Source organism: Melospiza georgiana, chromosome 16 (genome assembly GCF_028018845.1).
Source record: "Melospiza georgiana isolate bMelGeo1 chromosome 16, bMelGeo1.pri, whole genome shotgun sequence".
Lineage (NCBI taxonomy): Eukaryota > Metazoa > Chordata > Aves > Passeriformes > Passerellidae > Melospiza > Melospiza georgiana.
Window position 1 is genome coordinate 7,215,316 of NC_080445.1, and position 11,581 is coordinate 7,226,896.

The 11,581-nt window shown below is 41.1% G+C and overlaps 1 protein-coding gene across 2 annotated transcripts in view; it reads right to left on the bottom strand.

Moving 5' to 3' along the window:
* Positions 1 to 7,146, bottom strand: part of OTOA (otoancorin) — a 32,382-nt gene extending 25,236 nt beyond the window's left edge. For both annotated transcript variants that reach the window (XM_058035695.1, XM_058035696.1), the window contains exons 1-9: positions 7,068 to 7,146; positions 6,704 to 6,732; positions 6,571 to 6,601; positions 6,450 to 6,477; positions 5,486 to 5,573; positions 4,092 to 4,223; positions 3,242 to 3,477; positions 2,926 to 3,029; positions 437 to 543 (exon numbers count right to left, since the gene is read on the bottom strand). In XM_058035695.1, the coding sequence (XP_057891678.1) occupies positions 437 to 543; positions 2,926 to 3,029; positions 3,242 to 3,477; positions 4,092 to 4,223; positions 5,486 to 5,573; positions 6,450 to 6,477; positions 6,571 to 6,601; positions 6,704 to 6,732; positions 7,068 to 7,146 (834 nt within the window). The remainder of the gene's footprint in view (positions 1 to 436; positions 544 to 2,925; positions 3,030 to 3,241; positions 3,478 to 4,091; positions 4,224 to 5,485; positions 5,574 to 6,449; positions 6,478 to 6,570; positions 6,602 to 6,703; positions 6,733 to 7,067) is intronic.
* Positions 7,147 to 11,581: the final 4,435 nt, after the last annotated feature.

An 11,581-nucleotide genomic window follows, 5' to 3' on the forward strand; every position in this document is an offset into this window, starting at 1 on the left:
AAAATCATGCATCAGCACTGGGAGACAATGAACCCTGAAAAGTTTCTGTCTGACACCCAAAATTAATTGAGCCTGTTCATGTTATAGAGAAAGCAAGAAGATTTGGATAAACCAGTATTTCTGAAGGCAAAGTTGAGTGAGTGATTTGAGTGATTCTTTGCCAAAATGTCACAAAATTTGAGGGTCTTTTATCATTGGTCTCTTTCAATGGAAGTCATGGAAGTCTGATACAGATAAATAATTACATATTAATGACAAGCACTTTAAAATTAAAAAGATAAAAGAATTTTGTAAAGAATACATTTATATTTCCCCTCTGTAGTTTCTCTTTATAATTAATTAATAAGATATATTAAGTTATTTTTCATGTTTAAGTTTGCTTTTGTGTTCATATTGTTTATAGCAATAATAAACCCAACCACACTTTGTTACTTACTTCATTGAGACTAATTTTCAGAATTTCTTCTAATGGGAGATGGACCATGTATCTTCCCAAAATCCATAAGCTTTCTGCACCGACCCAAGAAGTTGATTCATTGAACTCTGTTTTGTACAAATAAATACTCACTACAATGTTCAGAAAGTAATTACTTTTCAAATATATTTTACCCAGTATATTGTTATTGTTAAATAATAAAAAAATCCACAAATCAGAAAAATCCTTAGCAGAGAGAGTCAGATTCCCTCCATTTGCTACATTTTAGCACCACGCTTTTATGAGTCCATACATTTTTAAATGAAAATGAAATAGTGTTTCAAGTGTCTCAGATTTTCTCATACAAAAACAATTAATGTTTTATGTTGTCAGAAAAGAGAATGGATTAAGTGTGGGACAGGAAAAAAAATTACCCAAAAGTATTAAACATGGAGTTGTGCTTTTAAATTTCACTTTTCCTAATCAATTGCATTATTTAAGAACATCAGGAAGGCCTGATACGTTATATATCTTATATATTATTATTGATGATGCTACTTATTTCAGCAATATGCAGTAGCAATAATGGAGAAAATGAAAAACTGTTCAAATACCTACATGGAAATAGGCTGACAAAACCACAAAACACTGCATAGCAGTTAAAAAATGGCATTCATTTAGTAACATTCTCCCAAGGATTGAAAATGAAATCAAGATCCAAATATCCCTGAGAAAAAACATATTTATGGACTCCATGGGTACCCTGAGCCACAAAGACTGTTTCCTCCAGGGTGCTGTCATTTGGATGGCTCTGTGTGGGACACCTCTGAACACATTCCTCAGCAGTGCTGATACTCACAACTCTGCTAAAATAAAATCATCCATGCACTTTGAAGAGTTTGCAGTGCTGGGAAAAAAAAAACAGCCTGCATCTATCAGAAGCTGAAGGACTCCATTAAGTGATTTTTTTGAAAACACAGATCTAAGCTCCTTAACTGAGACAAGATGATGATCCCAGCAGACCTGTCAGGCCTGCGTTTTTTAAAGTGATATTACCTCCCATTACCCAGAATATTATGAGAGTTGAAAGACATGACAAGAGAACTAAAGAAAAACCAGCAGCATTTAAGGATGTTGACTGTGGCCTTTAGCAGAACATATTTGCAATTACCAGCCATGGCAGCTGTGATCCCCAAAATCTGATCCCTATCCCAGGTGGTCCCAGTGCTACCCACACACAAAGTGAATAAATCACCCCCTGCAGGAGTGTTCCTGCACTCTGCTGTAGCCTGGGAGTGCAGATAAACAGGAGGGAGCTTTAGATTTCCAGTCCAAGTGTGCCTGCCCAGGGCTGATGGTTCACACTGCCACAACCAGCTGGGAATCAGCCCACATTTGATGCCCTGGGTGTGGATTCACCACATCTGTGCAGCCTTTGGCAGGTGAAGCAGCAACCAGGGAGGAAAAAGAGGCACAGCAACTCCCAGTCCCTCCTAAGCTGTGTGATCTTCCAAAAATTGAGGGTTCACCAATGCTTCAGACAAAACCCAAGATGATGCTGAAGGATTTTCCCAGGACTGCTGAGGAGCACTAGGCAAATTCTGTATCTCTGCTTCCCCAGCAATACACTGCCTCTAACATCACCTCACAGCAGCAGCATGAGCCTCCTCTTCACTCTCACTGGTTTACTCTGATATTTTGAAATGGCAGGAGACCCAAGAGCTAAATTTAGCTCCACTGAAGCAAGTGGGCATTTAACATTTGATTTCTAGGGAAGGAGGAAGAACACACACACCTGTAAGTCTAAAATGCTCCCAGGACAGCTGTGCTGGGATGCTCAGTGAAAGCCAGGCTCTGATGTTCAGTGCCCTGCACAGCCCCCTTGTGGAGCCCATCCTGCCTGTCCCAGCTATGGAACAGCTGTTTCAGGCATGCTAACCATGCAAACAGGTGTGGAAAAATGCATTCAATCAGGATTAATTAACTTTGGTTTTATCATGTCCCTTTGCTGATCGAGTTGGTGCCATGTGTTTTCACAACATCCTGCATTTCTTTTGTGTTTTTAAACAGGGCAGTGGATAAGGTATCCTGAGCCAGAGCTGTTTTTCTCATCTGCACAGGAGTTCAGAAGAGAACAAGTCTTGGCAGAGCACCTGGCCACTGTATCTTATTTCAGACTTAGTACAGAGAGAAAAGACTGGAGTACAAGAAAAAGACTTTGTGTATAGCTCTGTGCAGAGCAGAAGAAGAGTCCATTGGTTGCACTTGATCCTGGAAGTCTTTTCCAGCCTTAACAATAGCATGATTCTACTCTATAAGTTCAAGCATCTTTGGAGAACTATTTGTTCATGAGTAACAAACACATTATATTTACTGTGTTCTGCAGAAAAGGTGTTCCAGACAGCTCTCTAACCTGTGCTAACTGGGAAAACAATTCAGTACAATGGGCAGGCCTTTTGCTGAGTGCTTTTCTCTTATCATGAACAAGAATAAAACACTTTGTAACATACCACTCATGTTGTAAGATTTCTGTAGAATCTGCTTCATCCAGCCATAGAGAGCTCTCTGAGTGCTTGCTGAGGTTCTGTCATAGAGGTCCTTGAACAATGATGATCTAAGTGATAAACAGGTTTGTTAGCTCACTAATGACTTAACTATTCATTTTTTTTTAATGACACATGGACAAATGATTTTAGAAACAGCATTCTTTACACATAAGCAGAAAGCTGTATCTGGAAAACAGACTGAGAGCATATAGCAACCTCATTTTCAATAGCCAGCAAATCCAATATAGTATAAATTGTGTCTGAAAAATAAATGGCTTACAAGTTTCTGAAAGCATCCTCCAGCAGAAGGTTTGGGAGACTCCCAACGACATCAGGCTGGAGATAGTTCACTGCTGACACCCTCAGAACCTGACTCAGGATATCCACACAGTCCAGGGCACTCAGGGCCAGGAAGCATTTATCCAGTGTTACAAGGAACAAGGTCCTGTTTACTCCTGGGCTTTGGAAAATTCTCTCTCTAATCTTGCCCCAGTCAAGAATAATATTTCCTATTTCCTGCAAGCAACAAAGTGTTAAATCAACATCTCTGATTAATTCAATATATGGTTCATTTTGAGGCCTGACAGAGAGCACTGTACAAAGAATATCATCCTGTTCTCATGAAAAACAGCTGCAAACTACTGGTTGTTGGCTTTACTTCAGATAATTTCTTTCTGGCATTGGGTAGGGACCAGCTTGAATTTTTTTACAAAACCAAAATGAAAGCCAGAAAGATATTTCAAATGGCTGATTAACAAAATGACTAATTTCACCTTCTTTAGCCATCTTGGCTTTCTTTCCAGCCACCAAAAAGATGCTCCCTGAGAGTAACTGGCCCTACCTACCTTAGGTGTTACTGCAGGAGGGAGAACTCTACTGCAGGAGGGAGAACTCAACAGAGTTTCTCTCTATTGATTACAGTGAAAATCCAAATGACTGACTTGGACTTGCAGCAACTTTTTTAGACAATAAGAGTTAAATAAACTGAGTCTAACCTAAGAGGAGAGGAATCCAATCCAAGCCAGGTAAGTAACAGCAAAGCCTGCACTGTGAGCCCCCCAGTCTGTCCCTCTCCATTTATCTAAACACTGACAGCAGCTTTTCCTTTTCACATGTGGAAATTCACTTACAAGATGCTCCTTTTTGCTGTTGAAGAGGTACTTCATTGCAGTTTGGAACTGCTGCTGATCAAGCTGCTGCAATTCTGACAGTAGCTGCCTGGGCTGGTATAAAAGGTTCTTCAGGTAACTTTCTATGGACATCTGAAGTGTAGAAAAATATGTGTAATATACATAAAACTCATACTATTGTACTTTTACTCCCTTAAAATCTGTGCTCAAGGAGAACTAAGTGCTTAGCTCTGTATTGTCTGTGCTGCCAATGATCAAAATAACTATTCCCCACACAAACTGAAAACAAAAAATAATCTAAATGCATTCTGAAAGACAGCAATTTTCAAATCCTATTCTTGGCTTCATGAACCAGTCCTCTCAAGGGAGCTTTTTAACAAAGATGCCTCAGTTTCTCACTTCATAAAACAAGAGTAATAAAGCTTTTCTGCTTCACACAGCAGAGCTGTGAAAATGAAACTTCTGAAGAGCTAAAAAAAAGCCTAAAAATATCAGGTATCATGTGCATATTACTTAAAAAAGGGAAGGAAATGTGCAATTAGATGGGAGGAAAAGTCTCTACCAGGTCATAAGCCAAAAATATTCTCTCTTGCATCAAGCTGCATTACCAGTTAACAACCTCATGCCTGTTTTGAAAAATTGAAGGGGAATCTTAACACTGGAACAGAAATAAATTTTAGGCTCGTTAGCAGCAGACTGGAGTAAAACCCCTTCTATTTCCTGACAGAATTATTTCAGAATTGGTTTGGAATTTGAATTGCAATTGTTCTTTGCTGCCTTTGCTTAACTTGCACTGCCACCACCAAATATTAACAGGGCTCTTTATGCCTCGGGGTTCAGTCTGCTGAGAACATCAGGCTGCCAATAAACCTGACAAAGGGAAGGGACAGTGGCAGCAAAATGTAGGTGAGGATGAGCTGTGGGAGTGACAGAGCCTGGGACAGGTTTCAAGCACTGTGGAGCTCCTGGGAATGCCTGAGGCTCAGGGATGGCACAGCTGACACTTTCCTGTCCCTGTGTGTGCAGGGACCAGGGAGGGGCTCAGGTGGAGGCATTTTGTAGGATGCTCTGGACATAAGGAGCAGTGTGAACTACAGCCAGCCAAAATCTGGGAGGAACCTGTCATTTTCTGGGGAAACAGCATTTATATATGGTCAATTCAGAAACAATTAGCATGAAAAATCCTAATTCCTACTTTCCATCAGAGGAAAAGCAAAAAAAAAGTCGTTATTATTTCTGCCTTGCATACTCCTGCAATCTTTGGGGAAAAAGACAACCTATTCCTATTTCTTATTTTCCTCTATCATTGACCACTAGCTTTGGCTACAGAGATAGATTAAGTTTTTAAATTCCTTTTCAAATAAAAATGTTCATGCACCTTAAATGTCACAAACCTGTAGGCTGCTAAGAGTAAACATAACTTCCTGGGCATGAAAATATGCCATGACTTTTGTAAGCAGATCTGCTGTCCAGACATTAGAGCTGTAACAGAAAACAGGATCAAAAATGCCAGTAGAATAATGTAATAAGTAAAATAATGTAACAGGTTAAATAGCAGATTACAAGAGTAAAACAGAAAAAGGGAAACAAAGAGTGATGCTAACACCATAATGACAAAAGTATTCAGTTTTTTGCCTAGCCAGAGTAATAGCTGATCTGTTTACTGCAATGAAAATACATGGTTCAATGGGGAATGGAATTAATTAGGTTTTTTTCCATCTAATTCCACAACCACCCACAATAAACTCAATTTTCCAAGGTGCTGCCATTAGCACCATCTCCAAGGCATGTGCTTCCTGGCACCCCATTATGCCTGCTCTGATCTGCTTGCAGAAAGCACAGGGAGGAACTGCTGCCTTTCCCTCAGCAGTCATTAATTTCACTGAGCTTTCCTTACACAGACACTGATTTTCTCAAAATATGTAGGAGTGGAATGGCCTTTGAGGCTTATCCTGCTCTTTCAGATTTGGGCAAAATTAGCAAACAATTCAAAAGCCACCAGGAGCTGGAGGATGGGGATGGAGTGAGAATGAAAGGAGGAGGACAGACAGCTGGAACTGCACTTAATTCCTTAAGAAGTCATTTGGACACATGTGAGCAAAGTTAATTATCAAAACTTCTGAAAACTGTAGCAAGTATTTATTTTCAGCCTCATTCTCTAATTTTTTTTCTTTTTCATGACAAACAGGTTTTTCCCTGTTAACAGGAAATACTCCTCCCAGGAGACCTAAATCCAAGTAATCATATGTGCCAACTTCATTCTATCCATAATGTTCCAGTTTCTGTGGATATGAAACAGATCATATCTGAAGTGCAAGATAATATTGAAAAATCAAGATGGGGAGAGTAATACATTACCTTTGAAAATAAAGCATATCTAGGAGGGCTGCACATGAAAAATGGAACACAAAAAGTTATGGTGAGATACTGAGTCTGAATTCATTTTAGAAGCATAAGTGGGAACAACTGTGAACATTACCATTCAGATATTTCCCAGCTATTACTTCCTCCTAAGGAAAAAATACAAATATATGTAATAAATTACTATTTTTAGATTATAATATAAAATGTTGTAATGTTAAAATGTAGAGAGATCAAATAAAAATACTAACCACAGCTTTGTGTAACAATGGAGGCAAATCTGTAAAAGATTATCCAATTATTAGAAGTTAATTTAATGTTTTATCAGTCAATTGTGTTACACAAAAATACATTTATTGTATGCAGTGATTATATACACATATATAATTTATTTGCAAAGATTTAATGCAGTTTTAATTACATTTATTTACAGAAAAAGAGTGGAGGGGGGGGAAGGCTATTCAATAATAAATTGGTGAAATTCTTTGCTGGCATAGCTCCATGAAGCCAAGAGAACAGAGACCATGGTCCCAGTCACTAAAGAGCACCTAATTTATTAACCACAGCTTTTTCTGTGCCTCAAACACACCCCTCAGACAGGAGTTCTGCTCTTACCTTCAGAGTTCTGACTGTGAGTAATCTTGGCATGATTCATTGATATCAACAAGAAACACATCTTCAAAAGTCTGGACATTTCTTCTGGTGTTTTTAGAATAAAAAGATATTTGGATTGAAGAGGAAAATAGGAAGAACAGAGTCAAAATGCAATATTCACCCCAAATTTCATAGCTATAAATCAGAGACAGCCTACACTATGGAGTACAGATAGAGATCAGAACAATCCAAAGCTGCTTGCTCCCAAGTTTTTAATTTAGATCTTTTTCTAGGATAGAGATACACTTCATGCAAACACAAGTCCATGAAGAGTGTGTGTGCAGTCAGATTTATCTCCCTATGGCAAGTGGCTCATTTAATTCTCTTCCTTGTAGCACCATTTATTTACCAAGTTACACTGCACCTAAGTATGACTTCAATGCAGTTTTGTTAAAACAGGCAAACAAATCCTTTTAAAATCAGATAAAACAGAAGAAGAACTGAATGAAAAGGAAATTATAAAGAAGCTTTGAACAAACCCAAAGCTCTTCCCAGCTGGTTAAGCTGCAGTGTCACTGCAGACCTGCTCTGGGACCCTCCATTTGCAGATCTCTGAACTCAGGGCTGGGACAGCCTGGCCCTGGTCCCCTGTCCCTGCAGGGTGCTCCAGGCAGGGAGGGGATGGAGCACTCCCCTTCCCTGCTGCCACTTTTGGCAAATAGGGACTAAACATCCTTATGCTCTTCTGAAGCAAAGCCCCACATTTGGGAAAGTGACCGTGTCACTTCACCTGGATGGATCAAAGCTGTGGTCTGTGTACTCACAAGAAGTGTCTCATCAAACTCTCACCACCACCACAGCCACAGTTTGTGTGGAAAGAGATGTTTTGGTAGCTCTTGCTGTCCCTGCTGCCCTGTGCTATGCAGCATAAAAATCACTGAAATATAAATTCTCTGGAAGGGCAGGAACAGGGTACCCAGAGTTTTTCACTGGGTTGTCACTGATTGTCACCAGAAAAATTTGAGTTTCACAGTTGACCAAAACAAAATGAACATGTTGCTTTTGGTCTGTATCTTGAAGGACAAGGATACACCAGCACTAATGCAATGGGGTGGGAAGGAAGGAAAGACTGGGCAGGGTTCACTCTCACAGGAGTTTCTGCAGCCACATCCCCTCCTCAGCTCTGAGGGCCATCAGCTGCTTCAATCCCACTGCAGAGGGGATTTTCTGCCTGGCCCTCTGCTCAGCCTGAGAGCCACCACCCCCACAGGTAAAACAACAAATTAATCTGAGATATTAGATCATGCCTTGACCCACAGATGGCAACTCCTTACACTGGGATTTGTCCCTGATTTAACAAATGACACACAGGGTCCCATTGGCCCACTTGGCTCTGACCATAAGGACACTTTGTTAGGTTTTGTCTCCCTTTCCCTCATTTCAAAGGTTTATTTGCAAGACACTGAATTTCTGCATTTCTTTTTGTTGCTGAATTCTGTGCTCTCTCTTCTTTCCCCCTAAAGTTCTCTGCCACAGCTCGAGTTACAGATCTGAATATTTGATAAATGACACCTTTTTTGGACTGTTTAATCTCATGTACCAAGGTACTCTTTTATAAAAATATCTTTCAACAAGCCTCCAGCAATACCTCAGTCTATTGCAAATACTTAACTCCAGTCTTGTAACAGGAGTGATTCAAACTGACAGATGATGAAAAATTTAAACTTTAGACTTCAAGAAGCTATCACCTCTGTCCTGTTCTTACACACCTGAAACCCCTTTCAGCCACTCTTTTGGGAGCACCACAGTAAATGTCTCTCATTCAGATGTATCTGGTTTCCTAGACAATGAACTTACTTGTGTTTGTTTCTGCCTGTGCCCTAATAATTTTCCAGTAAAGTTTGATTACTCTGCATAGGTTAAATCATGCTTCCAATGTCACTCCCGATTTGTTTATTCCAATTCAGTCACTTTGATCAGGGAGTGTATTTTAATTAAAGCATTTAATTAAGGAGATTAAATGCTAAGGAAAGTGCTTTTTTATCCTGACTACCTCAAGGGGACAATCAGCAGGGCACAAAAAGGGCTGTGGAAAGCCCTGCCTGGCAAGACAACCTGTAGGATGAAATAGTTCATTTTTTGAGTGAAATAGGACAGTTTGCAGCTCACAGCAACCTCCAGAGAGTCCCAAATCCCGCTCTGGGGATCTCCTGCAGATCCCACCCAGCATTTCCCCAGAGATCATCCCTTGCACTTGCTGTGATTTCTGAGCCTGCAAGACTCCCCGCTAAAGAGAAACTCCCAGATTGCCTTCTCCTCTCACTTCAGAACAGCCACCCTTCCATGGACAGAAATCCTAGACATTTTATCACTCACCCCATGCAGTCGCTGCCTTATCTGAAGCTCGATAACCAGAAACTGACCTTACAATCACAACTCGCGCTGATAAGCCCTTACACTGCCCATGCCCACCTTCCCCTGGCACCCGGGCTCTGAGGGAAAGCACCACATTCAAAGGCTGCGGGCAGGAAAGGGAGAGCGGGCAGGAGAAGAGAAGGAGGGCCAGGACCCCAGAGAGCTTTACCTGCCTCCGCCGTGGGCGCCTCCTCCCCGGCTCTGCAGGAGCTGGGCGGCTCCAGCGGGACCCTGAGAGCGGGGCCGGGCCCAGCACCGCCCTGCGGCCTCAGGCGCCGGCCCAGCGCCCCGGCCCTCAGGGCGGGCGGGAGCGGCACCTCCGCAGGGGCTCGGCACTCCCGGGGCCGGCAGGAGGGGACGCTTCTGTCCCCAGGTGAAGAGAGCTCACCAAGCTGTGCAGGGAAACACAGTGCTGGTGATGCCCTGCTGTCCCATCTACCCAGCCAAAGCAGGGGAAGGTGGCCCTGGGTCCCTCAGAGCGTGAACTGATTGTACCTGGGATCACCCGGCAAAAGGGGGCTGTGGTTTTGAGGGATGAAGCTGTTCCAACTTCGAAAGCTTCTGGCTAAATCATGTGGCACAGCATCGTTTTCCTGCAGTGCAACACATCCAGCCCACCGTGAGAGAATAGAACAGAATAGTTCAGCCACTTTCCAGAGCAAAACCCTGCACATTGAGAGCACTGCAGTGCAGCTTGGATGGACACTGGCACCCACAGCAGGACGCGGCAGGATTCCCAAACCCAGGAGTAATGAATTTGGACATTGGAACTGCAACATTTGTTCCTTCAAATTTGGGGCAATTTAATGAACTATTGGACTCACGAGTTTCTTTCTGTGGGCTGTGAGCAGCATTGACTGCACACAAATGCTCTCAGTGCCTGTAGGAAGGAAGAAGTCCCTTCCCTCCCAAGGAACTCTGGCTGTAGAAATGCAGGTGTAGGCACAGAAATACTGTACCTGCAGGTGTAGGTACAGTCCTGGGGGTTATTCTGTTTATTCAACAGGTCTAAGCAGGTGTTCGACCCTGATGAATTTAGGCTTTGTGGAAAGATTTTCTTCATCATTGGTCATCTTTTAATTCCTCATCTCAAGTGTAAGAATACTTGGTTAAATAGAGTGAACAAAGTAGAAAATCATAAAAAAGGATAAAAAACCCCTATTGTTTACATTGCACCTTCTGTTCCCAAACTTCTCAAAGCCATTACAAACTGAAATCCTCAGTGACAGGACTAAAAGATGAGAGACATGAAATACAGTCTCTTATGTGATTTAGTGGGATTAAAGCACTTAAGTACCTTTGAAGAAGTTTGTCTTACTTCCTATTTGCTACCTTAACCTAAATTAATGACACATTAAAAAACATCTTCCCACTACTAGATGAGTATAAAATGAAGGTAGCAGAAGATAAATTAATGGATTCAGTCCAGAGCATACCCAGCTCATTTTCCCAACAGACAAATCTGATTGCACTATGTGCCAAAATGCAACAGCACATCCTGAAATGAGAATAACACTGAGTCTAAATTACTGTTGAGAAGTAATTTGAAATTTCAGCATCCCTTGCCCTATACTACAGAATACTATTCCACAAAGATGACTGACAACAAAAAGCTAATAAATTGGCAGGAGAAATCATTAACCATCAGCTTGAGGTAAACCTAAAATGACATTGTTAAGCATCCTACCTGGCATAAAATCACCATTAATTACAAAAATCACAAAAAACCCACAACAGACAACTTTTTTAGACTTCAAAAGCAACAGAAGTCAGTTCTTACTTTACTTACCTGAGGCTTCTCTGCTCTCTCACACTTGCAATCCAAGCACTACATGACATACACCTGCCAGGTCTACTTATGGTGTCTCTTGTTTTAAAGAGAAGTTATATCCCAACTGCCAGAAATTATCCACTTAAACAGTTTTTAAAAGAAGACATGATAAAATAAATAGCATTAATTTAGTGCTTTTGAAGAAAGGAAAATGTCTCAAGCTAGCTAAAATGAAAATGATCAAGCCCCTACAGCCTGATCCTCAGAGACAGTTTGACTCAGAAAATTTAAAAGAAACCACCTGCAACTTTTTAAAGCTGAAAACATTTGGCAACAACTTGCTTAGAGG